General features: G+C 45.5%; 1 protein-coding gene across 3 annotated transcripts in view; it reads right to left on the bottom strand.

Moving 5' to 3' along the window:
• The window catches only part of LOC141047089 (uncharacterized), a 559,273-nt gene that overhangs the window by 139,129 nt on the left and 394,659 nt on the right, over positions 1–25,485 (bottom strand). For 2 of the 3 annotated variants that reach the window (XM_073542047.1, XM_073542048.1), the window contains exons 2-5: positions 23,130–23,282; positions 22,823–23,002; positions 22,616–22,739; positions 22,438–22,532 (exon numbers count right to left, since the gene is read on the bottom strand). In XM_073542047.1, the coding sequence (XP_073398148.1) occupies positions 22,438–22,532; positions 22,616–22,739; positions 22,823–23,002; positions 23,130–23,207 (477 nt within the window). In that variant the 5' untranslated portion in view covers positions 23,208–23,282. Of the gene's footprint in view, positions 1–22,437; positions 22,533–22,615; positions 22,740–22,822; positions 23,003–23,057; positions 23,283–25,485 lie in introns of those variants that run through there. The other variant, XM_073542049.1, reaches the window with a different exon arrangement.

Below are 25,485 nucleotides of genomic sequence, written 5' to 3'. Positions count from 1 at the left end.
CCCCATAGAGCTATTATGTCCCTGAAGACATGGTGATTGAGGCGCCATTCCCCTTGCTGAAGTGTATCGGCTCAAGAAGTCCTCTTCTTGGTTGTTCTCTCCCTTGATGTGAAGGGCAGAAAGGGACGACAACCAATTTTCGACTAATCTTAAGATTTTTGTTGCAGAAGACATCAGAGTCTCTGATCGAGTACCTCCCTGTCTGTTTAGATACGTCACTGTGGTGGTGTTGTCCGATAGGATCCTGACATGCTTCTGCCGCCAGCTCCTTTAAGTTAGATGAGTATTGTAGTTCCTCCTTATTCCATATTCCCTGACAGCAGCTATTCCCCATATGGGCTCCCCAGCCATGGGGGCTAGCGTCAGTGGTTATAGTATGGGACGGCGATATTACCCATGGAACTCCCACGGTCAAGTGGTCACTATCTAGCCACCATACTAGAGAAGTCAAGACTTCCTGTGATAGGATTATCCTGCTCTCGAGGTGACTGCCAAGCCGTCTGTCCTCCTGGAGGATGTGATGTTGCAGTGTGCGGATGTGATATTGGACCCACTGAACAGCCGAGGTACAGGAAGGTGAGTGACCCAACCACGACATTGCCTCTCTCAGGGACCTGCGTGGTCTGTTCATTGATGCTCTAACTTTATCTTTGATGAGAATATTTTTTCTCTGAGGAAGTAGACACCTCTGGGTCGTAGAGTCCAACTGGAACCCTAAAAAAATCTGGAGGGATAGTGGGACAGGTCTGGACTTCTGGAAGTTGGTGATCCAGCCTAGATTCTGCAAAGATGAGACCGCATACACCCGATTAGTACACTGGGCGATCAAGTTCCCGCTACTAAAAGGTCATCTAGGTAGGGTACGTCTTTTTGTTTTAAACATCTTTTTATTGGTTTAACAAAGAGAAATAACATTACATGTGCCTGATATAATCAAGCATTATTAGTTTCTTACATTTCCAGTTTGATCTTACTAATCGTATATTCACATCTCATATATTACTGCTTGATACTTGTTGCTATGCAGTAAACCAGGTAGTATCCGTCTAAGTTTTATTGCTTAAACTCATGAGTCACAGACAAGATCTTTGACGTAGATCCCTGGAAAAGATGTACACATCAGTCGTAACAAAATAAAAACTTTTAACTGAGTAGAAAGAATAAAAGTTAGGTAGAGAAGTAGAGTGGATAGAAGGGGGAGTAATTAAGGGTGGGATGGAGTAGGAATTCCAGTTAGGGGCTGATGTCCATTCGGCAGGGGGTTTTGCCCTATTGTCTGAATGGTCAACCAATGTTGCTCCAAGTTTAGTTGGTCTTAGGGAAATTTGATAAATTTTCCTAAGGGTTTAGTAGTTTTAAGTATTCATCTGTTTCTCTAAAGAGTGTCCATGGCGCCCAGGTCAATCTGAATTTACCTATCTTAGGCCTCTTTCACACTTCAGTTTTTTGCAATCAGTCACAATCCGCCAGGTTTTGAAAAAAAACGGATCCTCAATTTTCTTTTGAGGATCCGTTTTTTTCCCCATTGACTTCCATTAATGGCGGATTGTGACGGATTGCCGTCCATTGCATCCGTTTTTTTTGAGGATCCGCCAAAAGTTGCTGTCCGTCACCATCCTCAAAGATTTGAAAACGGAGCTTGCAACGTTTTTTTCTCTGGCGGATCCTCCAGACACTCATTTAACCCGAAAATCTTTCTGGTTGCCGGACAAAAAAATAGGTATTAGACCTACCGGTAATGATGTTTCCAGGAGTCCATCCTGACAGCACCATGGAGGACGTCCTCCTCCTCCTTACAGGGACAGGAAAGCACACAAGAGGTTAAAAGGCCATGTCCCACCCCCTTTCCCTCAGTGATTTGACAAGTACCACAAGGTGGATGATGCTAGTAACGGTTTAATGAAACAATCATATTACAGCATATGACATAACATAATACAACATAGTATAACATAACAGGGAGGGAACTACCCGTGCTGTCAGGATGGACTCCTGGAAACATCATTACCGGTAGGTCTAATACCTATTTTCCAGGACGTCCACCTGACAGCACCATGGAGAGTACCAAAGCACCTCCTCAGGGTGGGATTACTGCCTGGAGAACTTTTCTCCCAAATGCGGTTTGTTGGCCAGCTAACACATCTAGTTTGTAGTGTTTGCAGAATGTATTAAGACTAGCCCAGGTTGCCGCTCGACAAATTTGATCAACTGACACCCCCGCCCGCTCAGCCCATGAGGCCGATACCGCCCTCGTAGAGTGGGCTTTTAAGGAATCAGGCGGGCTGGCGCCTTCAGCCTGGTAGGCATCCGAGATTACTGAGGTAATCCAACGCGCGATGGACGCCTTAGAGGCCTTCTTCCCTTTATTCCTACCTCCAAAGAGAACGAACAGGTTCGGGTCAACACGCCAACTATTGGTGGCCTCTAGGTATTCTATAACTGCGCGCCTCACGTCTAGCGAGTGGAGCCGCCGCTCCTTCTCACTTCGGGGATTATCGCAGAAAGAGGGTAACACTACCTCCTGGTTCAGATTTCTTGTAGAGGCTACCTTCGGGGTAAATGCCGGGTCTAACCTTAGGATTATACTATCCTCTCTTATCTGGAGGTATGGATCCTTAGTGGATAGGGCCTGGATCTCCCCTATTCTTTTGGCCGTGGTAATGGCTACTAGAAAGGCCGTTTTACGAGTGAGAGCAGAGATGGCTATCTTCTCACTAAGGGTGAAAGTGTCCGAGCAGAGGAACCGAAGTACCAGGCCCAGGTCCCATGGCGGGGTGAGCTGCCTAATCATGGGGCGCAGGCGCTGTGTGGCTTTTATAAACCTTATCACCCAGGGATGTGCAGCTAACTGATAATCGAAGAAGGCACTCAAAGCTGAAACCTGGACTTTTAGAGTGCTGGGCTTGAGGCCTTTATTAAAACCTGCCTGCAGGAACCCTAGTATGTTAGGGAGATCAGGGGTGCCTGCCACGAGCTCGGACCTGCCACCCTCCAGACAGAATCTTTTCCATATCTTCCGATAAATTGCCGACGTCACCGGCTTCCTGCTGGCCTGTAGGGTGGATATGACCTCCTCCGACAATCCTTTTGCCTTCAGGATGTCCCTCTCAGGATCCAAGCCGATAAATGGAGTCTTGCTGGGTCCGGGTGGTGGATCGGGCCCTGGTGGATGATGTTCTCCCACAAGGGCAGCTCGACTGGACCTTCTACTGCCATGGCTCCCAGAAGGGAAAACCAGCTTCTCCTCGGCCAGTATGGCACTATCAATATCACTCTTGTGTGGTCCTCGCGTATCTTTCTGAGCACTGCCGGTATGAGGGCCAGTGGTGGGAACGCATAAGAGAGGGATTCTCCCCAAGTCTGACTCAGGGCGTCTACGCCTTCTGGATGGTCCATCGGATTTAGGGAGTAGAACCTGGGAACCTTCGAGTTCTTCCGGCTTGCGAAGAGATCTATACTGGGGGTCCCCCAGCGCTGACAAAGCTGGTCGAAGATCTCTACGTTCAATTCCCACTCTGTCGGGTGGATCTGTTGTCTGCTCAGGTAGTCTGCCACTTCGTTTTGGGAACCCTCTAGATGTACCGCGGTCACGGATCGAACTGTCCGTTCTGCCCACGTGAATATCTTTTCCGCCAGTGCCTGTAGTGGTTGATGTCTGGTTCCTCCTTGGTGTTTCAGGAATGCCACTGTCGTTGTATTGTCGGATAAAGTGCGAACATGACGACTCTTTAGTACCGACCGGTTTCTCCGCAACGCTTCCCAGACCGCGAAGAGTTCCTTGAAATTGGAGGATCTGGCCTTGATGCTTGCTGGCCACTTCCCCTGGAAGATCTTCCCTTCTATGTGGGCTCCCCATCCCCACGCACTTGCGTCTGTGGTGACTACCACGTATGGAGAGGTTGTCCAATGCACGCCCACCTGAAGGTTCCTGGCCTGTAACCACCAGCGAAGGGACTCCTTTACTCGTCCTGAGAGCCTTAGGGGTTTGTCTAGTGACGCCTGACTCCTGTCCCACCTCGCGAGAATCTCTCTTTGTAACAACCGCGAGTGGAATTGGGCCCAACGGACGCACTGGATGCAGGCCATCATGAGGCCCAGGACCTCCATTGCTTCCCTTATGGAGCATTGACTCTTCAACAGGCCTCTGGTTCTGGCCTGAATGGACTTCTGCTTCTGCTCGGGTAGCCAGGATATTCTGTCGGCTGAGTCTAGAAGGACTCCCAGGAATACCTTTCTGGTGTCTGGTGTGAGGTCCGACTTCTCCCAGTTGATCACCCAGCCCAGGAACTCCATCACAGTAGTTGTTCGGATCCTGTCTCGGATGAGCGCTTCTTTGGATCTTGCCACCAGTAAGAAGTCGTCCAGGTACGGCACAATCACAATACCCTGATCTCTCAGGTAGGCCACCACCTCTACCACCAGCTTTGTAAAGATCCTGGGAGCTGAGGCCAGCCCGAATGGAAGACCCTGGAACTGGAAATGGCAGGTCCAGGCTGGTGAACTGATCGCGAACCTTAGTAGGCCTTGGGATGAGGGATGAATAGGAACCTGATAGTATGCCTTTTTTAGGTCTTGGGTGCACATAACTGCGTCCCTGTCTATCAGAGGAATTGCGGATCGGATTGATTCCATCCGGAACCTCCTGTATCTGACCCAAGCATTTAGTGGCTTCAGGTTTATGATGGTGCGGGCCTCGCCGGATTTCTTTGTGATTGCAAACAGGGAAGAGTAGTGCCCTTTCCCTCTTTCTGACGGTGAAACTGGTATTATGACCCCCGAGTCTAACATGTCCTGAAGATCCGACCACATTGCGGAGTCCTCCCGGACGACAGTGGGGCAATATATCTGTCGGGGGGAGGAGAATAGAGCTCTATCCTGTAACCTTCCCTGATGGTTCTGAGGACCCACTGATTGTTGGTGACTCGTGACCAGTTTGCTGCAAAGTGGCGAAGTCTCCCCCCAATGCCTATGGCGTCATTGTCTCCTCGATCTAGATGTCGATGCAAATGGGGGACCTCTGTTCCTCCCACTTTGGCTGAAGGAGCCTTTGTAGGAGCTTCTATTAGACCTCGCCCGGCCCCTAAACTCTGACTGTCCTCTGAAGAAGGAGCCTCTCCGAAAGGACTGGGACCGCCTGGGCTTTTCTTCCGGGAATCCCTTATTCTTATCGGACACCAGCTCAAGGATATTATCCAGGGCTGGACCAAACACCCTCAAACCCGAGAAAGGGATGGCACATAACTTTGCTTTAGAAGGGTTATCCCCCGACCAGGATCTAAGCCAGACTGCTCTCCGGGCCGCATTAGAGAGGGAGCTGTTTCTGGCCGCAAACCTAACTGATTCCGCCGACGTATCCGACAGGAACGCCGTGGCTGATTTCAAGAGAGGAAGAGATGCTAGTATCTCTGACCTCAGGGTCTTGTTGGTTAGGTGTTCCTCCAACTGCCCCAACCACAGGAACATAGACCTAGCCACCGAGGTGGCTGCTATGTTGGCTCTAATCAGGGCCGCCGACGTCTCCCATGCTCTTTTTAACAAGACGTCCGCCTTTCTATCCATCGGGTCTCGAAGACCGGATGAGTCCTCGGCTGGGATAGCCGACTTCTTAGTAACCTTGGCGACTGGGACGTCGATCTTAGGGACATCTTCCCACGCCCGAGTTTCCTCGGGATCGAAGGGCAGTCTATTTTTAAAGTCTCGGGAGAGTGTCAACCGACGCTCTGCTTCTTTCCACTCCTCCAGGATCATTGCTTTGATGTGCTCGCTTACAGGGAACACCACCTGTTTGCGGGACACCAGTCCTCCAAACATTAAGTCCTGTCTGGACTGTGGCTTAGGGACTTCTTCCATCTGCATGGTATTTCTGACCGTGTGTACCAGCTCGTCCGTATCCTCCAGTCTGAATAGGTACTTTCTGTTCTGCTCCTGACTATCCCCCAGGATCTCGCCTTCTTCCTCCTGATCTGAGTCCCGGAAATCGGATTCCTCGCTAGGGCTCGCCTCTGATACTGGGACTGGTTCCCACCTCGGATGCTTGCGACTTGGCCCAGGGCTGGGGGATCGACGCCGGGTTGTAGAGGCCTGAATCTCTTCCCTTATCAGCGACCTCATTTCGGAAAGTAGAGATGGCTGTTCCTCGCCTATGACCCTGGAGGTACAGGGACCGCATAGGGTCTTGCTATAGGTGTCTGGCAGCTTTACTCTGCACACCGGACATCTGACTGATTTGGAGGTGGCTTTCGCCGGGTCCTTCCCCGAGGGGGACTCTGCCGGGGTTCCCTTTTCCTGATAACATAAGGGGCACCTCATCAGATCTGGGCTGTGGGGACGGGTGGGGAGGGTGGTCTGCGCTATGCGCACTTACGCCTCCACCAGATGCAGTGTTGCCTTCCATCCCCTGGCGTCCAATGCAGTCACACAGCCTGGAACGACCTGTGACGACTCTGGAGAACGCTGTGGTCCAGGAGCGCGCGCGCCCTGGATTTGAAACCGGCGTCTGACGTCACCGGATGTGACGCTGGTAAGCCGCGCCCCCACTTCCTGCCGGGCATCTGCGCGCGACCGCGCTCGGCGCGTGCAGGGAGCCGCCTCCCCGCCTGCTATGGCGCTCCGGCCTCCAATGCCCAGCCGTCGGCGTCGTCCTGCGGGTACTCGGCCCGCCGCGGCCGATTGCGCCCACTTCTGTCGGTGCCCGCACGGCCAGCCGCCTGCGGGGAGCCGACCCGTCCTGGAGCCGAGAGCCCCCCCACCGGGAGGAACGGCTCCCTCCAGGAGCGACGTCCTGCTCCTGGCCTTTGGAGCCGAGGGACTCCCCACCGGGAAGTTTCGGCCCCGGGACCTCTTGACAGGGGAAGGATTGGACCGGCCGCACGATCCCCTGGGCCCCTCCGGTAAGCTCTCGCGTGTCCCTCCATGCAGGGACAGTAAAAACACTGAGGGAAAGGGGGTGGGACATGGCCTTTTAACCTCTCGTGTGCTTTCCTGTCCCTGTAAGGAGGAGGAGGACGTCCTCCATGGTGCTGTCAGGTGGACGTCCTGGAAAAAATAATTCTCTTTTATATATCAGTTCAACCTCCCAATCTTGCAAAACAACCTCAAAGTCCCTTTCCCATTTCATTATAAATGCTCGTTTAACCGAGGTTGAGTGGGCCAGGAGCATCTCGTAAAGCTTACCCAACACGCCCCTTGGTTTATTTCTCTGAGTCAGCAAATTTTCAAAAGCGGTCAACTCTCTGTGCGGAAGTCCAGATTGTAAATACGATCTGATCGAGTTTTTGAGCCTGTTGTAATGAAGGAAGTTAATATGATAGTGTGGAAATCTCATTTGTAAATCTTGCAAAGGGAGGATCACACCATCCTCCATGAAAGCATCTAGACTTTCGTTTATATTATGTAGAGAGTCTGTGTCCTTAAGAAAAGGGCAATCTAAATAGAGGCCAGGTAGGTCCCCTACTTTTATCAGGGGTGATGGAAGTGGCATTAGTGAGGATGAGAATCTGGCCCAGGTCCTGATTAAATTTTTTATTGCATTTGGGGAGAGAACCTTCTTTATAAAACCCGTTGGCGAGTGAAGGATAGTAGAGATTGGTACTGACAGTGACTCTCTAGCAATCCCTGTCCAAAGTTTGTGATTACTCTCTCTCGTCCAATCGATTAATAGCGACAAAGTTGCCGCTGCATGGTATTTTTGTGGGTCCGGTAATCCTATACCCCTTTATGTTTAGGTAGGGAAAGAGTATTATAGCTTATTCTAGGTCTTAAGCCCCCCCCCCCATATATACTTCCCAAAAAGAGATCGGACCTTCTGAATAAACGTGTCAGGGACTGTAATTGGTAGCACTCTGGATATAATACTATACTTGGGTAAAATAAATCCTTTGATGAGATTTTTTCTTCCTATCCAGGAAATATAGGGTGCTCTCCACGACTTAATGGCTTCAAGAGTATCATCGAGAAGGGGTACAAAGTGGAGTGAGAAAAGGGAGTTCCAGTGAGGACTCCGTTTAATACCTAAATACTTAATATATTTAGAGTTCCATTTTATTGGGAATTTAGCTTTCAAATTTTGGATTGTTGTATGTTGAATATTAATCCCCATCGCCTCAGACTTCTCTAGATTAATCTTAAAGTTTGATAATTCTCCAAATGCCTCAAACCTCTCCAACACCGCCGTAAATTCTTTTTCAGGGTCCGATAGGAGCAAGAGAAGGTCGTCTGCGAACGCGGCTACTACATGTGAGGAGTCCGAGATCTCGATACCCCCTATTGCTGGATGCTGTCTAATACTCTGAATTAACGTCTCAATGGTTAGGACAAATAAAACTGGTGAAAGGGGGCAGCCCTGATGTGTGCCATTTTTGATCTCAAAGGGTGGAGAAAAATCCCCGTTTACCCTTACTTTCGCAGACGGTGACTTATACATTTGAAAAATGGCATCTATAACTGTGGGAGGAAAACCAAACCTCGCGAGTCTCACAAATGAATGTCCAGTCTACCCTGTCAAACGCTTTCTCTGCGTCTGTGCCCATTAAGACTAGGGGTTTGTGGTGGCTGAGCGCATGCTGCATCAGATACAGTACTCTAAGGGAGTTGTCTCTTCCCTCCCTACCCCTGACAAAACCTACTTGCTCAGGTGAGATGAGCGTGTCAAGGATCAGGCCTATCCTTGTGGCTAACATCTTTGCAAATATTTTTAGGTCATTATTTAATAGTGAGATCGGCCTGTAATTACTGCATAGTTCAGGGTCTCTACCTTCTTTGTGTATTAAGGATATGTGTGCTTCCAGTGTCTGTCCTGCAAAGGCCGCCCCCCCAGTACACCATTGCACAGCTTCAATAAAAACAGACTCAACGTGCCCTGAAAAGTCTTATAATAGGATGCCAGGAGGCCATCTGGACCAGGGCTCTTGCCCATAGGACAGTCCGACAGGGTAGACTGGAGTTCCCTTATCGTGAAAGGGGATGTCAGTTCCTGTTGTGCTTTAGATAAGGTAGGGAGGTTTATAGATTGTAGGAATTCCTTTAAGGGCATGTCACACTAAGAGATATCGCTAGCAATATCGCTATAACTAGTGACGTTATAGCGATATTGCTAGCGATATCGCTGTGTCTGATACTTACCTCCGACCGGCTCCCCCGCTGGTTATCGCTGATCGCGCGAGAACGTCCAGGACCGCTTCTCGTCGTCAGCTTCCTGCTGTGAAGGCGAGCGACGCGTGGAGCCGGGCGGGAGGACGCAGGATCGCCTAGTGTGACAGGTAAGTAGCGATCCCCGTCCCCAGCGATGTCGCTGGTGAGATCTGCCTGTGTGGCAGCTCACTAGCGACCACTTAGCGATGTACCAGCGATCCTGACCGCGTCATATCGCTGGTCGGGATCGCTGGTACATCGCTAAGTGTGACAGTACCTTTATATTCATTCGCCTTTTTTCTAACTGTTCTACATTCTCTCCCGGTCGCAAATCATACAAGGTGGAATAGTACTCCCTGAAAGCTGAAGCTATCCCATCTGGGTTTGTAATTTTGGCTCCATCCGACCCCTTTACCGTATATATAAGAGACCTAGCCTTACGCTTTCATAGAATCATAGAATCGTAGAGTTGGAAGGGACCTCCTGGGCCATCTGGTCCAACCCCCTGCTCAAAGCAGGATTCACTAAATCATCCCAGTCAGATGTCTGTCCAGCCTCTGTTTGAAGACTTCCATTGAAGGAGAACTCACCACTTCTCGTGGCAGCCTGTTCCACTCATTGATCACTCTAACTGTCAAAAAGTTTTTTCTAATATCTAATCTGTGTCTCCTCCCATTCAGCTTCATCCCATTGCTCCTAGTCTTTCCTTGTGCAAATGAGAATAAAGTTGATCCTTCTACAATGTGACAGCCCTTTAGATATTTGTAGACAGCTATTAAGTCTCCTCTCAGTCTTCTCTTTTGCAAACTAAACATTCCCAAATCCTGCAACCTTTCCTCATAAGACAGGGTTTGCAGACCGGTCACCATTCTGGTCGCTCTTTTCTGAACTTGCTCCAGTTTGTTGATGTCTTTTTTAAAATGTGGTGCCCAAAACTGGACACAATATTCCAGATGAGGTCTGACCAAAGAGGAGTAGAGGGAGATAATGACTTCACGTGATCTAGACTGTATGCTTCTGTTAATACATCCTAGAATTGCATTTGCCTTTTTTGCTGCTGCATCACACTGTTGACTCATATTCAGTCTGTGATCTATTAGTATACCCAAGTCTTTTTCACATGTGCTGTCACTTAGCCCTATTCCTCCCATTCTATATCTGCTTTTTTCATTTTTATTGCCCAGATGTAGTACTTTGCATTTCTCCCTGTTAAAAACCATTGTGTTAGTTGCTGCCCACTTCTCCAGTTTATTTGAATCCTCTCTCTCTTCTCTAGTATTAGCTATCCCTCCTAGCTTTGTGTCATCAGCAAATTTAATCAGTTTACCCTCAATTCCTTCATCTAAATCATTGATAAAGATGTTGAACAATACAGGGCCCAGGACAGAGCCCTGTGGTACCCCACTTGAGACATTCTTCCAACTGGATGTGCAGCCATTTATGACCACTCTTTGGGTCCGATCACTAAGCCAGTTATGAATCCACCTAACAGTTGCCTTGTCCATTCCATACTTAGTCATTTTTCAATAAGAATTGTATGAGAGACTTTGTCAAATGCTTTGCTGAAGTCAAGATGTACTATATCTACAGCATTTCCTTGATCCACCCAATCAGTGATACCATCATAGAAGGAAATTAAGTTAGTCTGACATGACTTATTAGTTACAAACCCATGCTGACTCTGTTTAATCACTTCCTTCTTATCCAGGTATTGACATACATGTTGTTTAATAATTTGTTCAAAGATCTTTCCTGGTATAGAAGTCAGACTCACCGGCCTATAGTTGCCTGGGTCCACCTTCTTCCCCTTTTTGAAGATAGGAACAACATTTGCTCTTCTCCAGTCTTCTGGCACTTCTCCTGTTCTCCAAGAATTTTCAAAGATTATGGAGAGGGGTTCAAAAATTTCTTCTGCCATCTCCTTCAGTACTCTGGGGTGTAATTCATCTGGACCTGGAGACTTGAATTCATTTAGGTTAGCTAAGTGTTTCCTCACTATCTTTCTGTTTATAGATATCCTGGATTCTTCTATTCCCTTAATAGGACAGTGAATAACAGTTGATGTTACATTTCCTTTCTGAGAGAAAACAGAGGCAAAATAGGAATTTAAAAGTTCAGCCTTCTCAACATCCTGTCTTACCATTTCATCATTTTCATCCTGTAAAAATCCTATAGCATCTTTGACTTTTCTTTTACTTTTGACATATCCCCAAAATCCTTTAATATTGCTTTTGACATCTCTTGCAAGCCTCAATTCATTTTCAGCTTTAGATAATCTGATTTGTGCCCTGCAGGTTCTGCAGACAGCATTATATTCTTCTTTAGATATGCCTCCCTCTTTCCATTTTATAAACATTTTTTTCTTCCTTTTTAGCATGTGCTTAAGTTCTGTGTTCATCCATCCTGGTTTCCTTAAATGCTTCCTATTCTTCCCTCTTTTCGGAATTGTTAACAACTGTGCTTTGAGAATTTCATTTTTCAAGATTTCCCATCCTTCCTGGACATTTTTGTCTTTAAGGATATCCAGCCATATCCAGCTTTTTAATCATGGTTATCATAAATTTTGACATTTTGTCTCCATGAGCAAATACCCTGTGTTTCCATCTAGTATAAATTTTTATTGAGTCTTTGTTTAGTAAGTCTCTAAGAGATTGTCTCTTCTGTGAGAGGAGAGCTAAGGCATCAGGGTCCAGTGTCATTCTATGATCTCGTTCTAGTGTTTGGATCTCTTTATAAAGAGTGTCGGTTTTTTCTTTTCTGCTTTTATTCTTGTGCGAGGCCATAGAAATAAATTCACCTCTTATTACGGCCTTGTGAGCCTCCCAGATAGTAGAAAATTGAATATTTTCACTCAAGTTGATCTCAAAGTACTCTTGAATTTTCTTTATTTTATTTCTGGAGGGTTCATCTGCAATTAAAGTTTCGTTTAACCTCCAAGGATTATTATTTGGTCTATGGCCTATCATAAGTTTATTAAGATGGAGTGGTCGGAGAGAACGTTCAGAATTATTTGTGAGTCTTTCAAAAGTAAGGACATCTGGAATGGGATAAAAAGATAGTCAATTCTACTATAAGACGATTGCGCTTGTGAGAAATGTGAAAAGTCTCGTACAGTGGGGTGGAGAAATCTCCAAGTATCAATCAGTTGGTTTAGATGTAGGGTTGTTTGGATGCGTGTTAGTGCATTCTTAGGAACACTAGATTTCCCAGTAGAGGAGTCTATTGGTGGTTCAAGAGGAACATTCAGGTCACCTCCCAGGATCAAAGTGCCCTCTAGAAATTGACTTGTCTCTCTCATAATTCTTTAAAACCTGGTGTCTTGTTTTGTGTTGGGGGCATATACACACCCTATCGTGACCAATTTGTTTGCCAACTTCCCCTTTATGAAAATATATCTACCATCTCTGTCATGAACCATGTTGATATAATGAAATGGTGTATTTTTTGCTAGAGCGATGGCCACTTCCCTCACCTTCCTGGAAGAAAACGAGTGGAACCATGTATTATAGTAGTGTTTCTCAAAACTCGGGGTTTTTTCCTGTATAAAGTGGGTCTCCTGCAGGAGTGCAATGTCAGTCCCCAATTTCTTAATATGTGCCAATACCTGAGCTCTTTTAATTGGCGCGTTCAGACCTCTTACGTTGCATGATGCTATTGTCGTTTCTTGCATACGATCAGCCATGTCGGGTCAGTGGGCGCCGGGGCTCAGGACAAGATGAAAGGTGATTCGTCGATGGACATGGAAAAGGTTGGGGAGGGGAAGAAAGAAAGGTAAAAGACAAAAACATTAGCATACATTCAACAAAAAGGGCTTGTTGCCCTGAATTAACAACTTTCTTTGTAATAAGCAAAATTACAAATACCACTGTAATACCCATCAGGGAGTGTAAAGGAGAAAACATGACAATTTTTCAATTTGTTCCATATGTTAACAAGGCAGTCACTGTGGATCAGCTTAAAGGATCCATACAGAGATCTTTAGGAGACAAGGATCCCTAATTCAATCGCTGGACGAATGCTGCTTCCCTGCTTGTCTTTTTCTGCTTCTTTGTTCTTTAGAGTTGCTCGCTCTTCTCCAGGGTTCTTGCAATGGTAGATCCAGAAGACTGAAATTAGTGCGGGCGAGACGAAGATCAGGCAGCGAGTCGAGTTGAATACTCAGCTCTGCACATACTTTGGCAATGTCGGAAGATGACTTAACTGTAAATCTCTTGCCATCTGCTGTGATGAATAGACCGAATGGGAAAAGCCATCTGAAAGGGAACTGTCTCTGCTTGAGGGCGTCCGTAAAGGGTTTCAATAAGAATCTCTTAGACAAGGTTGATGTTGCCAGATCCTGGAAAACACGAATTGTAGAGCCTTTATATTCCAGAGAGCTTAGTGTCCTTGTCTTTTTCAGAATTTTCTCTTTCATGCGGAAGTCCAGAATTGTGCAAATTATATCTCTAGGGAATTCTGATTGTTTGGGCTTGGGTTTTAGTGCCCTATGTGCTCTCAAGAATTAATATCTTTACTTCTTCTGTGTCCAGCATAGGCAGAAAGAGTTCATAAAGAATGGCTGGTACATCCTCTAGGTCGGTCGCCTCCAGCACTCCCCGGACTCTGAGATTGTTTCTTCTGTTCCTATTTTCAATATCTTCCATTGCAGTATAGAGGGAATTTATATGATCTTCCTGTTGCTGAAGGGTCGTTTTTAGAACCCCAGCGAAGGCGGACAGCTTCGACTGCGCCTCCTCCAGCTCCTCCACTCTGCTGCCAATCTGCTGAATGTCCTTTTTAATTGTAGATAAATCTTTCGCAAGGGGGGCCAAGGCTGAGGACAAAATACTTTTAATGAAGCTTCTAGAAATAGGTTTATCCGAGTCCGCAAAGTCAGAAGGATCCTCCTGCGATTCCTCCAAATCTGGGTCATCACCTGGGTCCTTATACTGTGATGGCCCCTGTTTAGGTCCACTTTGTTTTGTGATAAATTTTTCCATCTTTTTGGTTGTTTGTGACCCCCTATTAGCGTTTGTGTCAGCTGATCTACCAATCTTGACCATGGTCCGTTTTTGCTGAAAAAAAGACTGGTGATGTAGTAAGTTTCGCCACTAAAAACCGTGGGCAGGTATCCGGACTGTTAAATATAATATCTCTCGGTAGAAGTGGGACGAGAGATCGGAGAGATTTCTCAGCTGACACTTTCCAAATGCACCACTAGATGGGCATCACTCCCCTTTTCCTCACAAGCTTTTCAGTGGCCTAGCCACTAGTGTACTTTATAGCATAGATAAGAAAGAAAATAATAAAATAATTGTCTAACAGCAGCTTGGCGGTTCAATCAACAGTGAGCATTATTTTATGAGAGAGAAAGTAGCTTCCCTATGTCTCGTGGGAGTCCCAGGTCTCCCCATCTCCATGGAACTTTCATATATGTACCTCCCCGGTGGGCATAATGTCAGTTCTTTAAATCATGACAGGAATGGAAAGACTGAGCGGTTATTCAGAGAAATAGTGCTTAACAAAGCAGAGATAGGTGTCGTGCATAGCGTTGCCTCTAATAAATGTTGAAAATGAATGCTCTTATTTGGAACTTCCAGCTATGATCGCTGCTGCATATATCTTCCTCCAGGGGAGGGGGAGAGCAACTGTTGCTGGGGTGAGTGGGCTTTATATAGTGCCGTGAAAATACAAGTCAATTTGGCATCAGGGCCTAATGCTGGGTCTATTAGTGGGTCCCAGCGGCACCTGTTTCTTCCCACTTAACTCAGGCAGATTGTCGCCCCTCTGCTTCACCCACCTAGTGGATGTTGGTCAATCCTCTGTGTTTCTGCTCCTCTGTAAAGGCTGCGTGCAGGCAGAGCTCAGGTCAGTAATAGGAGCAGGGATGTTACTCACCCACAGTAGGGAAGGAGGAGGGATCTTTTTGTCTATAGCTGTGAAAGCAGCCTGGCAGCCATATTGGGATCTTATTATCTTCTGTGATGAATATCTTTGGATTAAATGGTCCAGGGGTCTGAGTTAGGTCTCAAAATGTTCCAGGGGAGATAGGGAAGAATCCTATGGTGAATTGGAACCTCAAAGTCCGCTTTTGAGTTGCTTTTCAGGGAAATCTTGTGGGAGCTCCAGACTCCTGCCTCCTCACATGGCAAGAGCTAGGCCACGTCCCCAGGGTACGTCTTTTTGACGAAGATACACCATCACCTCCAGCATCACTTTGGTGAAGATTCTCGGTGCTTTAGAGAGACCGAAAGACATGGCCGTATACTGAAAATGACAAATCTCGCCTTCGAATGTCATTGCGACCCTCAGGTACCTTTGGTACCTGTCATGGATAGGGAGATGATAGTAAGCATCTTTTAGGTCAATGCCTGCCATAAAACAATTTGGAAAGAGAAGCCTAATGGTGGGCCTGATCGACTCCATCTTAAACTTATAATTTTGATAAACGCATTAAGTTTTTTTCAGATTTATGATTGATCTAACGTATCATCAGGTTTGGGAACTAAAAATAAAGGAGAGTAGAATCCTCTACTCTCTTGTCCCTCTGGGACTTTTACTAAGACCCTCCCGGGTAGTAACTTTCTATTTCGAGGGCTTCTTGTTGTATTGGTAGATTAAGGGATATTATTGCTTCCCACTTTGGAGCAAAGAGTTTTCAGTCTACCCCCTACTGAGGAAACTGACTGTTCAGTATTTATTTATTTTCCTGAATCCTGCGCATCTCATTGATCTTTCCATTTGCTTCCCCTTTCAAATGGCCGCCTTTAAGGCTAAGTGCACACGTTGCAGAAAATTTCTGCTCAAAAACCTGAATCCCTTCCCAGAAACCGCACCTATTTTTCCGCGGTAGTTTTTGAGCATTTTTGATGCGTTTTTTCCCGCAGCAGTTTCAAACCGCATGGAAGAAGCCAAAAACGCAGAAAAATCCGCGAAATTAATTAGCATGCTGCGGTTTTTACCGCGATGCGTTTTTTTCGCGGTAAAAAGCGCATCAATGTGCACAAAAAGTGCAAAATGCATAGAAATGACTGGGAAGCTTATTTTTAGTGGTTTTATAGTGAAAACCGCAGTAAAAACCGCTAAAAAAACGCTGTGTGTGAACACAGCCTTAAAGGTTCTCCCTTGCACAGGATCGCGCAGATCTTAGATTTTGATTGCGCGTCGCCCTTCCAGCTTTCCATCCATAGTGTCCGCCTGGCACTATTAACAAGACCGCCGACCTTGCTGCTAAATGTAGGGTGTCAGCGGATGCATCGGCCATGAAGGCTGCTGCTCCTCTAATTAACGGAAAAGCGGCACGCAGCCTTTCCCTCGACACTTCCTGCTCGATCTGTTGGTTCAAGTGGTCTAACCAAACGAGCATTGATCTGGCGGTGCATGCGCTGGCTACTGCTGGTTTAAAATTGCCCATCGATGATTCCCATGACCTTTTTAATGATGCCTCTGCTTTATGGTCTAATGGGTCGGGCAATAAAGTCACATCCTCTACCGGAATAGTAGACTGTTTAGAGGTGGAGGCTACAACAGCGTTGACCTTGGGAGTTTTTTGTCCATTTTAGTAGTTCATCACTAAATGGATATTTCGTTTCCGAGGCCGATGGGAGAAAACTTCTCTGATCTTGCTTTTCCCATTCTCTTTATATTTAGGCCTTAATTGCCGGTATTACTGGAAAAGCTCTCCTACTTTCTGCCAAACCCGCAAACGTTATATCTTGCGTGGTTTGAACGCTTTTTGTCTCCTCACACCCCATAGTGTTTCTTACGGATTTGACCAGGTTATCAACACTATCCAGGGGGAAACATGATCGTCTCTCATTTTCTGACGATGATGACGTGAGTGAGGAGTCTGAGGCTCTCTCTTGTACCTCCTCTGAATCTGAGTTACTCTTTTCTCTTTTTTTTTTGCCCCTGGACTCCGAGGGAGTACTAGTATGGGCGATGCTTGTAGTTCCTCTCTAATGATGGCCCGTATGTCCTTAGATGACACTGCGGCCCCCTGTTTGGTCTCCCTAATGTACTCTTTGCAGACCCATTTTTTTTTTTTTTTATTGGGTAGGGGTCAGGGAGAGGCTGAGCACATAAAGCGCATTCTTTGCTTAGATCTTTCACTTCCCTTAACCTGGGAGACATGGCGAGAAAAGGAGGGGTGTCAGCTTAATAGGCAGAATATGTTTTGCGCACTCACCCAGTGAAGCTTACGGTACCGGATCAGATGGCTGAGGAGCAGTCCTGGCGTTACTTCTGCGAGTGGTGTCTGTAGATCCTCTGCCAGAGCGGTCTCGGGAGGCACCGCCACCTGCAGAATCCCCCATCTCCAGGGGATGACATGATTTTTCACCGCCGTCTCCCCTGCGGCGTTCGTTAAAATAGACACTTATATAAGTATTTTCCCTTTTTTTCCCCGACCCCGAAGTTCTGCCACTTCTGGGTCCAATCGCGTGCTTCACTCCCGCACAGCGCTAGTGGCTATCCTGCACCTCAGCCATTATGCCCCGGAAGCTCACCCATTACTTCCGGTGCCTGGAGCATCGACGTCAGGCGGCATATGCGCAGGCCCGCTCTATACACCGGGCCGCGTCCCCTGGCCCTGGAAAAGTGGCCGGTTTTTTTTTGCGCCACTGGCGCTCTTACCCCTTCCAGTACGGCAGCTCCTCCAAGTCCCAGAGCCGCCGCTGGGCATCGGCGCTCCATGCAGCCTCTCCCGACGTGCTCCTAAGCGAGACCGGGTGGCCCCTCCCGGACCCGGTCATCGCTCCAGACCATCCACCAGACGAGGGGGGAGCCATCTAATGGAATTCCCCCCGATGCTGCTTCTGGACCGCAGCCCCTGCCGTTCTCACAGATACTGCACAGGCGGCGTGCATTGGCCCAGGTATGTCTTCTTAAGGATTCTTCCTGAGGTTCCCCTGGGAACAGGAAACCAAAACTGAGGAGGAGAGGCGGACCACCCCCTTTTATGTCTCTGTAGGTTTCCTGTTCCTTTGGGGCGGACCCCGCTACCTCCAGTGGGTGCTGTCGTGGCGAAGGGTAAAAGTCAATACATGGCCTTAATGAGCCATCTTTCTTGGCCACAAAAAAACCCCAGCACCTAAAAGGTGAAGAGGATGGTCTAATATGACCCTTCTCCAACAACTCCTTAATATAAGATCGCATAGCATCATGTTCAGGTACAGATAAGTTGAAAAGCCGACCCATGGGAAATTTACAACTGGGTACTAACTCGATCGCGCAATCATAACTCCTATGAGGAGGCAAAGACGTGGACTTACTCTCACTAAATACATCAGAAAAATCAGCGAAATAGTCAGGAACATCATGAAACTGGGGAGAGGTGGAGAAAACAGGAGTGTCACTAAGAACACATTGACAATCCCAACTAACCAAAGACACAGATTTCCAATCCAAAACAGGATTGTGGGTCTGCAATCAAGGAAAACCCAATACAATAATGTCATGTAAATTATGCACCACTAAAAATTTACAATTCTCTTGGTGGTCCGGGGCTACCCGCATTATCACCTGGGTCCAAAACTGGGGTTTATTCTCCGCCAAAGGGGTAACATCAATACCCCTTAAAGGAATAGGAGTCTGCAGGGATACCATGGGAAAACCACAACGTTTGGCAAAGTCAAAATTCATCAGGCTCAGGGCTGCTCCTGAATCAACAAAAGCCTTAGCAGAAAATGAAGACAAGGAGCAGCACGGTGGCTCAGTGGTTAGCCTGAGTCCTGGGTTCGAATCCCACCAAGGACAACATCTGCAAGGAGTTTGTATGTTCTCCCCGTGTTTGCGTGGGTTTCCTCCGGGCACTCCGGTTTCCTCCCACACTCCAAAGACATACTGATAGGGAATTTAGATTGTGAGCCCCATCGGGGACAGTGATGAAAATGTGTGCAAACTGTAAAGCGCTGCGGAATATGTTAGCGCTATATAAAAATAAAGATTATTATTTATTTATAAGGAGCAGATCAAGGAAACCACCAAAAGGAATTTAGGCTGTACACTGCCTACAGCAAATGAGTGAGCAAAATGTTTTTCCTGCTTAGGGCAGAGAGAAATAGCATGAGAGGCGTCCCCACAAAAGAAGCATAACTTATTACGCCTTCTAAACTCTTGACGTTGCGCCCTAGAAAAAACCCTATCACATTGCATGGGCTCAGAAGTTTGTTAGAAAGGCAGCACCGCCTCTCGCATAGTTTTACGTTCACATAAACATCGATCAATTTGAATGGCTAATGATATAGAGTCGTTAAGACCAGAGGGGACAGGAAATCCCACCATAATATCTTTTACAGTTTCTGCCAGACCTTTCCGAAAAGAAAGGTGCTAAGGCATCGTCGCTCCATTTAGTAAGGACCGCCCACTTTCAAAATTTTTGACAATATAACTCTGCCGCATCCTGACCCTGGTTCAATGCCAATAAAGTTTTCTCAGCTTCATCAATAACATTCGGTTGATCATACAACAACCCCAGAGCTTGAAAAACGCATCCACATTAGCCAGATTAGGCTCCCCAGGTGTCAGAGAAAAAGCCCAGTCCAGGGGGTCGCCACGCAACAGGGAGATGACAATTTTAACCTGCTGCACCGAGTTCCCCGAGTAGTTAAGTTTCAAGGCAAAAAACAGTTTACAATTATTCTTAAAGTTCAAAAACTTATACCGATTCCCAGAAAATACATCAGGAGTAGGGATTTTTGGTTCTACAGCAGATGATTGAGCGAGATAGGCAGATATTCCCCAGACTTCAGCAGCGAGCTGCTCAACACGATCGGACAATTGCTTAGTCTCCATTAAAGAAAAAATCCTCCTACGGCCCCCAGAGAAAGAGAGGAAAAAGTATTTTTTAAAAATTCTGACACTTTTTTTTTTTTACAATTTTTCCCTTCTTTAGAGTACCCTAGAATCTACAGTTTAGGCCGGTGATTCTGTTATGAATGGGTCACCAAGGAGGATAGCCAGGGAATAAGCTAGGCAACCAGAAAGGTTGGTAACTTTGCAGATTGCAGACCCCTAAACCTAACAACACAACTCGAAGTAGCCGTGGGACATGCCTACGATGTCCTAGAAGCCTCGGCACAGCCAAAATAGTTAACTAAGCCTAAAGCAAGAAAGGGGAAAGCTAAACTGCCCCGGAGTAGAACCCCAAAGGAATAGATAGCCCTCAAACATATTGCCGGTGAGACAAGATGAAGCACAAACACAGGCAGAAAATAGAGTGAGCAAATGATGGGGCCCAAACTGTCTAGATAGAACAGGACAGGAAAGATACTGTCTGCAATCACGCAAAAACCCTAAAAAATCCAACACGTCTGATATGCAAAAATACTGGAGGCCACACAACCTCTCCCCCACTAGATTAGCATTCTGGTGTGAACTGGAAGCAAAGCAAAAGATACTGATATAACAGGGGATTAGCAATACTGAACAGACTGACATAAGCTGTGACATATGGAGCAGGGTCCAGCACCGATCCCAGCAGGAAACAATGCTGAACCCACACAGCAAAGCAGAAAGCAAAGAAAGGCAAAAACTGGATCAAATGTAAAAGATTCCAGCAAACAAATAACTTATCTGAACGATGCAGGACCAAGCAGGGGACAAGCAAACTTCAAAATGCACAGGAAGAAAACCAAATCACCAGGATCAACTGAGGGAAGCTTGCTCACTTACATCTTCCCAGTCTGCAACACCTGACCTCCACTCATCCTCTTCAGGTGATTGACTTCTGTCAACCCAACCAGCGCCACTACCCAAACACAACACAACACTGAATGACAATCAATTTCACATGCTGTTGTGCAAATGGAATAGACAACAGATGGAAATTGGCAATTATCAAGACACACTCAATAAAGGAGTGGTTCTGCAGTTGGGGACCACAGACCACAGCTTGCATTGATGTGCCATCCTGGATGAGCTGCCCTACCTGAGACACTTGTGTGGGCTGTAGAGTCCGTCTCATGCTACCACAAGCGTGAAAGCACAGCAAACATTCAAAAGTGACCAAAACATCATTCAGAAAGCATTGGTACTGAGATGTGGTCTGTGGTCCCCACCTGCAGAACCACTCCTTTATTGGGTGTGTCTTGATAATTGCCAATAACTTCCATCTACTGTCTATTCCATTTGCACAACAGCATGTGAAATTGATTGTCAATCAGTGTTGCTTCCTCAGTGGACAGTTTGATTTCACAGAAGCTTGATTTAATTGGCGTTATATTCTGTTTGAGTGTTCCCTTTATTTTTTGAGCAGTGTAATATATATATATACACACACATACATACACACACACACAGTTGTGGCCAAAAGTATTGACACCCCCCGCAATTCTGTCAGATAATACTGAGTTTCTTCCTGAAAATGATTGCAAATACAAATTCTTTGGTATTATCTTCATTTAATTTGTCTTAAATGAAAAAACACAGAGAATTGTCCTAAAGCCAAATTGGATATAATTCCACACCAAACATAAAAAAGAGGGTGGACAAAAGTATTGGCACTGTTCGAAAAATCATGTGATGCTTCTCTAATTTGTGTAATTACCAGCACCTGTAACTTACCTGTGGCACCTAACAGGTGTTGGCAATAACTAAATCACACTTGCCACCCTCTTTTTTATGTTTGGTGTGGAATTACATCCAATTTGGCTTTAGGACAATTCTTTTTGTGTTTTTTTCATTTAAGACAAATTAAATGAAAATAATCCCAAAGAATTTGTGTTTGCAATCATTTTCAGGAAGAAACTGAGTATTATTTGACAGAATTGCAGGGGTGTCAATACTTTTGGCCACAACTGTATGTATGTATATATATATATATATATATATATATATATATATAGTTAGTATGGGTTGTACTCGCTCAGGTGCGATGGGAGGACAACAGGAGGCACGTTCCTTTAAACGTTCATGTAGGTTTATTGCTTCATAAACCCCAAAAACACAAACAGAAAATAAACAGCCTTTAGATTAGGCAAAGCAAAGTACAAATGTCTATAGCAGGGCTCTGCTACGCCAAGCCTGTGGGCACATAGGATGGGATAATGTCCAGGGGGCAGTACTATGGGAACATTAGAAAATGGGGGAAGGCAGTACTGTGCGAACAGATTAATATGGGTCAAATATTCACCCTGAAACAAATAATGTAAAAGTCACAGACAGAAGGAGAAGTCACATCTATAATCAGCTCTAATCCTGCCACCTCCACCGTTCTCATTACACAAGTATAAAACATAATACTGGTGAAAAAACCAAGACTGAGCACAAGACCTTCACAGATGTCTACACATCAAATGGAAAATCTCATGACACCTTCTCTCTATCTACCTGATGATTCTGAGGAACATTGGGATCTTCTTGTTTATAGTCCTGTAGAAGAGGATGGGGACATCTCTCTGGTGTTGTGATCTTACTGGATAGAACTGGAGGAAATACATACAGGGACTGAATTCATTCATAACATATAGATAATTATAGGCCGTGTGTATTTAGTCCTGTCTATTACCTGGTGATGTGAGGGGCTGTGGAACCTCCATCATGATGCCCTTGTACAGATCTTTGTGTCCTTCTAAATACTCCCACTCCTCTATGGAGAAATAGACGGCGACATCCTGACACCTTATAGGAACCTGACACATACAATGATACCGTCATCCCCCCGATCCCTTCATAGTGTTACTGTATAATGTCCCAGCATTCCCAGCAGTGTCACCTCTCCAGTCAGCAGCTCAATCATCTTGTAGATGAGTGCTAGGATTTTCTGGTCATTGATGTCCTCATGGATCAGAGGGTGAGGTGGAGGCCCCGTGATTGGGCTCAAGGGTCTTCCCCATCCCTCAGACACAGGGTTCTGACAGGGTTCACTAGAGGTCTTCTTCACTACTGTGTAATCCTGGTTATGGAGAGACAGTAATAAATCTTACTACAGACATTTATAGAATCCTCACCTCTCCAGTTCTGTTCATCTGTTATTCCCATAGAGAAGAATGATGTAATGTGATATCATCAGAATCTCTCACCTCTACATTAACCTGGAAGAGGATCTCTAGGGTGAGGTGTAATATCCTCTCCGCCATCTTGTCTCTGTCCATATCCATCTTTGATGGGTAAATCAGGAAAATTCTATTATCTCAGTGAAGATCTTCACTGAGAGGAACTGATATTGTAGAGACCTGAATGGGAAGAAGATGAGCCGATGTCACATCTAAAAATCCTGTGTAATAATACAATTACTGGAGATAATAAGGGAAACATGAGATTTATTATTTTACAGGATTTAGTTTCCTTCTTTACATCTACTAATAAAACCTATATATTTAGGCCACAGACAACAAGCAATTTCTCCCTCGGAGTCGGCAGCTGAATACGGTTCTCATAGACTCATCTTCCATAACGCTAATTCTCGTCTCATTTACCGACACTGGAATTGGCATTAGCAATACTGCAGGAGATATTCATTACACGGGACAGGAGAAATAACTACTTCATGATGAGGACGACATCTTCATCTTCTACTACGGCTCTAGAAACATATTTGGCCAGAGTCCGTCACTAACTCCATCCCCACCGGCCGTCTATATGAAGGTTTCCCGTCTTCCCCGCATTGTAATCTTCTATCACGTTAGATCTCAGGTCTGATTCACATACAGAACTTTGAGGCTTTTATAAAAGCTATTTTTGTTTGCACAAACACCGTGGACAGAAATGATCTGATCCCAAAGTCTCCATGTACAGTGTCTTAGGCTATGTACCCACGTTAGCGTTTAAGACCTGACACAAAACCGGACTTCTTCCCAGAAAACGCGCAAAACCCGCGCGTTTTTGATGCGTTTTTTTCCGCGTGTCTTCTGGACTCACAGAAAATAGCTAAAAACGCGGACTTATGCGTTTTTAGCCGCTCAGTGTTTCCTTTGTGGAAAAAAATGCATCAATTTGCACAAAAAGACCAAAATGTATTAAAATGAATGGGATGCTTAATTTAAGCGTTTGTGAAGCGTCCGATCCGGCACAAACGCTTCAAAAATGCTGAAAAATAACGCAACGTGGGTACACAGCCTTATGGGATTTATTTCTGGCCTTAGGCTTTCCTATATTATAGGAAATACACCAGAACAAAACAGAAAATGTTTCAAATGAAAATTGGCCAACAATTCTTGCAAAAATTAAAAAACAAAAATAAAAAAGCAGAAGACACATTTTTATTATTTAACAAGTGAAACTTTTTTTTTTTTTAAAAATTAACGCGTTTGCGCCCCAGAACATAGATGTACACGCCAGGGATGGCACAGGTGCAGCTGCAACAAAACCCCTGGCAGTTTCATGATTGGAATACAAGGCTAGAAGGATAGAACTTATTTACAAGAAACAGACTTGATAAACGAGGAGGAGGTGTCGCAATGAATGTTTGAAATGCGTATATCTGCACAGAGATTGAAGCTTCAGAGACTGGGAGTTCTGTGGAAACTGGGTAAGAATACAAGGACAGAACAATGGAAAGGACACCATTGTATGCATTTACTACAGGCCGCCTGTGCAAGCTGAAGATATGAAAGAACTCTTTATGCATCAAATGGTCAAGTTCTCCCAAAAATATGACATAGTTGTCATTGGAGATTTCTACTATCCAGACATTTGTTGGGAATCTCTCTCAGGCAAAACTAACAGGTCAAGGAAATTCTTATCCTCTCTTGCTGACAACTTTATCTTCCAAAAGGTAGGGGAGAAAACAAAGGGATCTGCTACCTTGGATCTAATCCTTATAAAACAGGGAGGAAATGGTTGAGGAGGTAATAGTGGCTGAGACCCTAGGAGGTTGCGGCCATGAATTTCGGATAACTAGAGGGAGACCTGTGAAGACTCAGACTTCAATGTTAGATTTTAGAAAGGCAGATTTTAAGGGACTCAGAAAGAGAATTGGAGGGATCCAGTAGCTGAATATCCTTAAGGACAAAAATGTCGAGGAAGGATGGGAAATCTCAAAAACTTAGATTCTCAAAGCACAATCATTAACAATTCCAAAAAGAGGGAAGAATAGGAAGCATTTAAGGAAACCAGGATGGATGAACACAGAACTTAAACACATGCTAAAAAGGAAGAAAGAAATGGTTATCAAACGGATAGAGGGAGGCACATCTAAAGAAGAATATAAAGCGGTCTGCAGAAGCTGCAGGGCACGAATCAGACTAGTAAAGCTGACAATGAATTAAGGCTTGCAAAAGATGTCAAAAGCAATAAAAAAGGATTTTGGGGATATGTCACAAGTAAAACAAAAGTCAAAAATGCTGAAGGATTTTAACAGAAAGAAAATGAAATGGTAAGAAAGGATGTCGAGAAAGCCGAACTTTTAAATTTCTATTTTGCATCTGTTTTCTCTCA

The sequence above is a fragment of the Dendrobates tinctorius genome, unplaced genomic scaffold, assembly GCF_039654945.1.
Source record: "Dendrobates tinctorius isolate UK_male_01 unplaced genomic scaffold, ASM3965494v1 ptg000126l, whole genome shotgun sequence".
NCBI classification, from domain to species: domain Eukaryota; kingdom Metazoa; phylum Chordata; class Amphibia; order Anura; family Dendrobatidae; genus Dendrobates; species Dendrobates tinctorius.
Note: the sequence above shows the minus strand (reverse complement) of the source record. Positions and strands in the feature narration are given on the sequence as shown.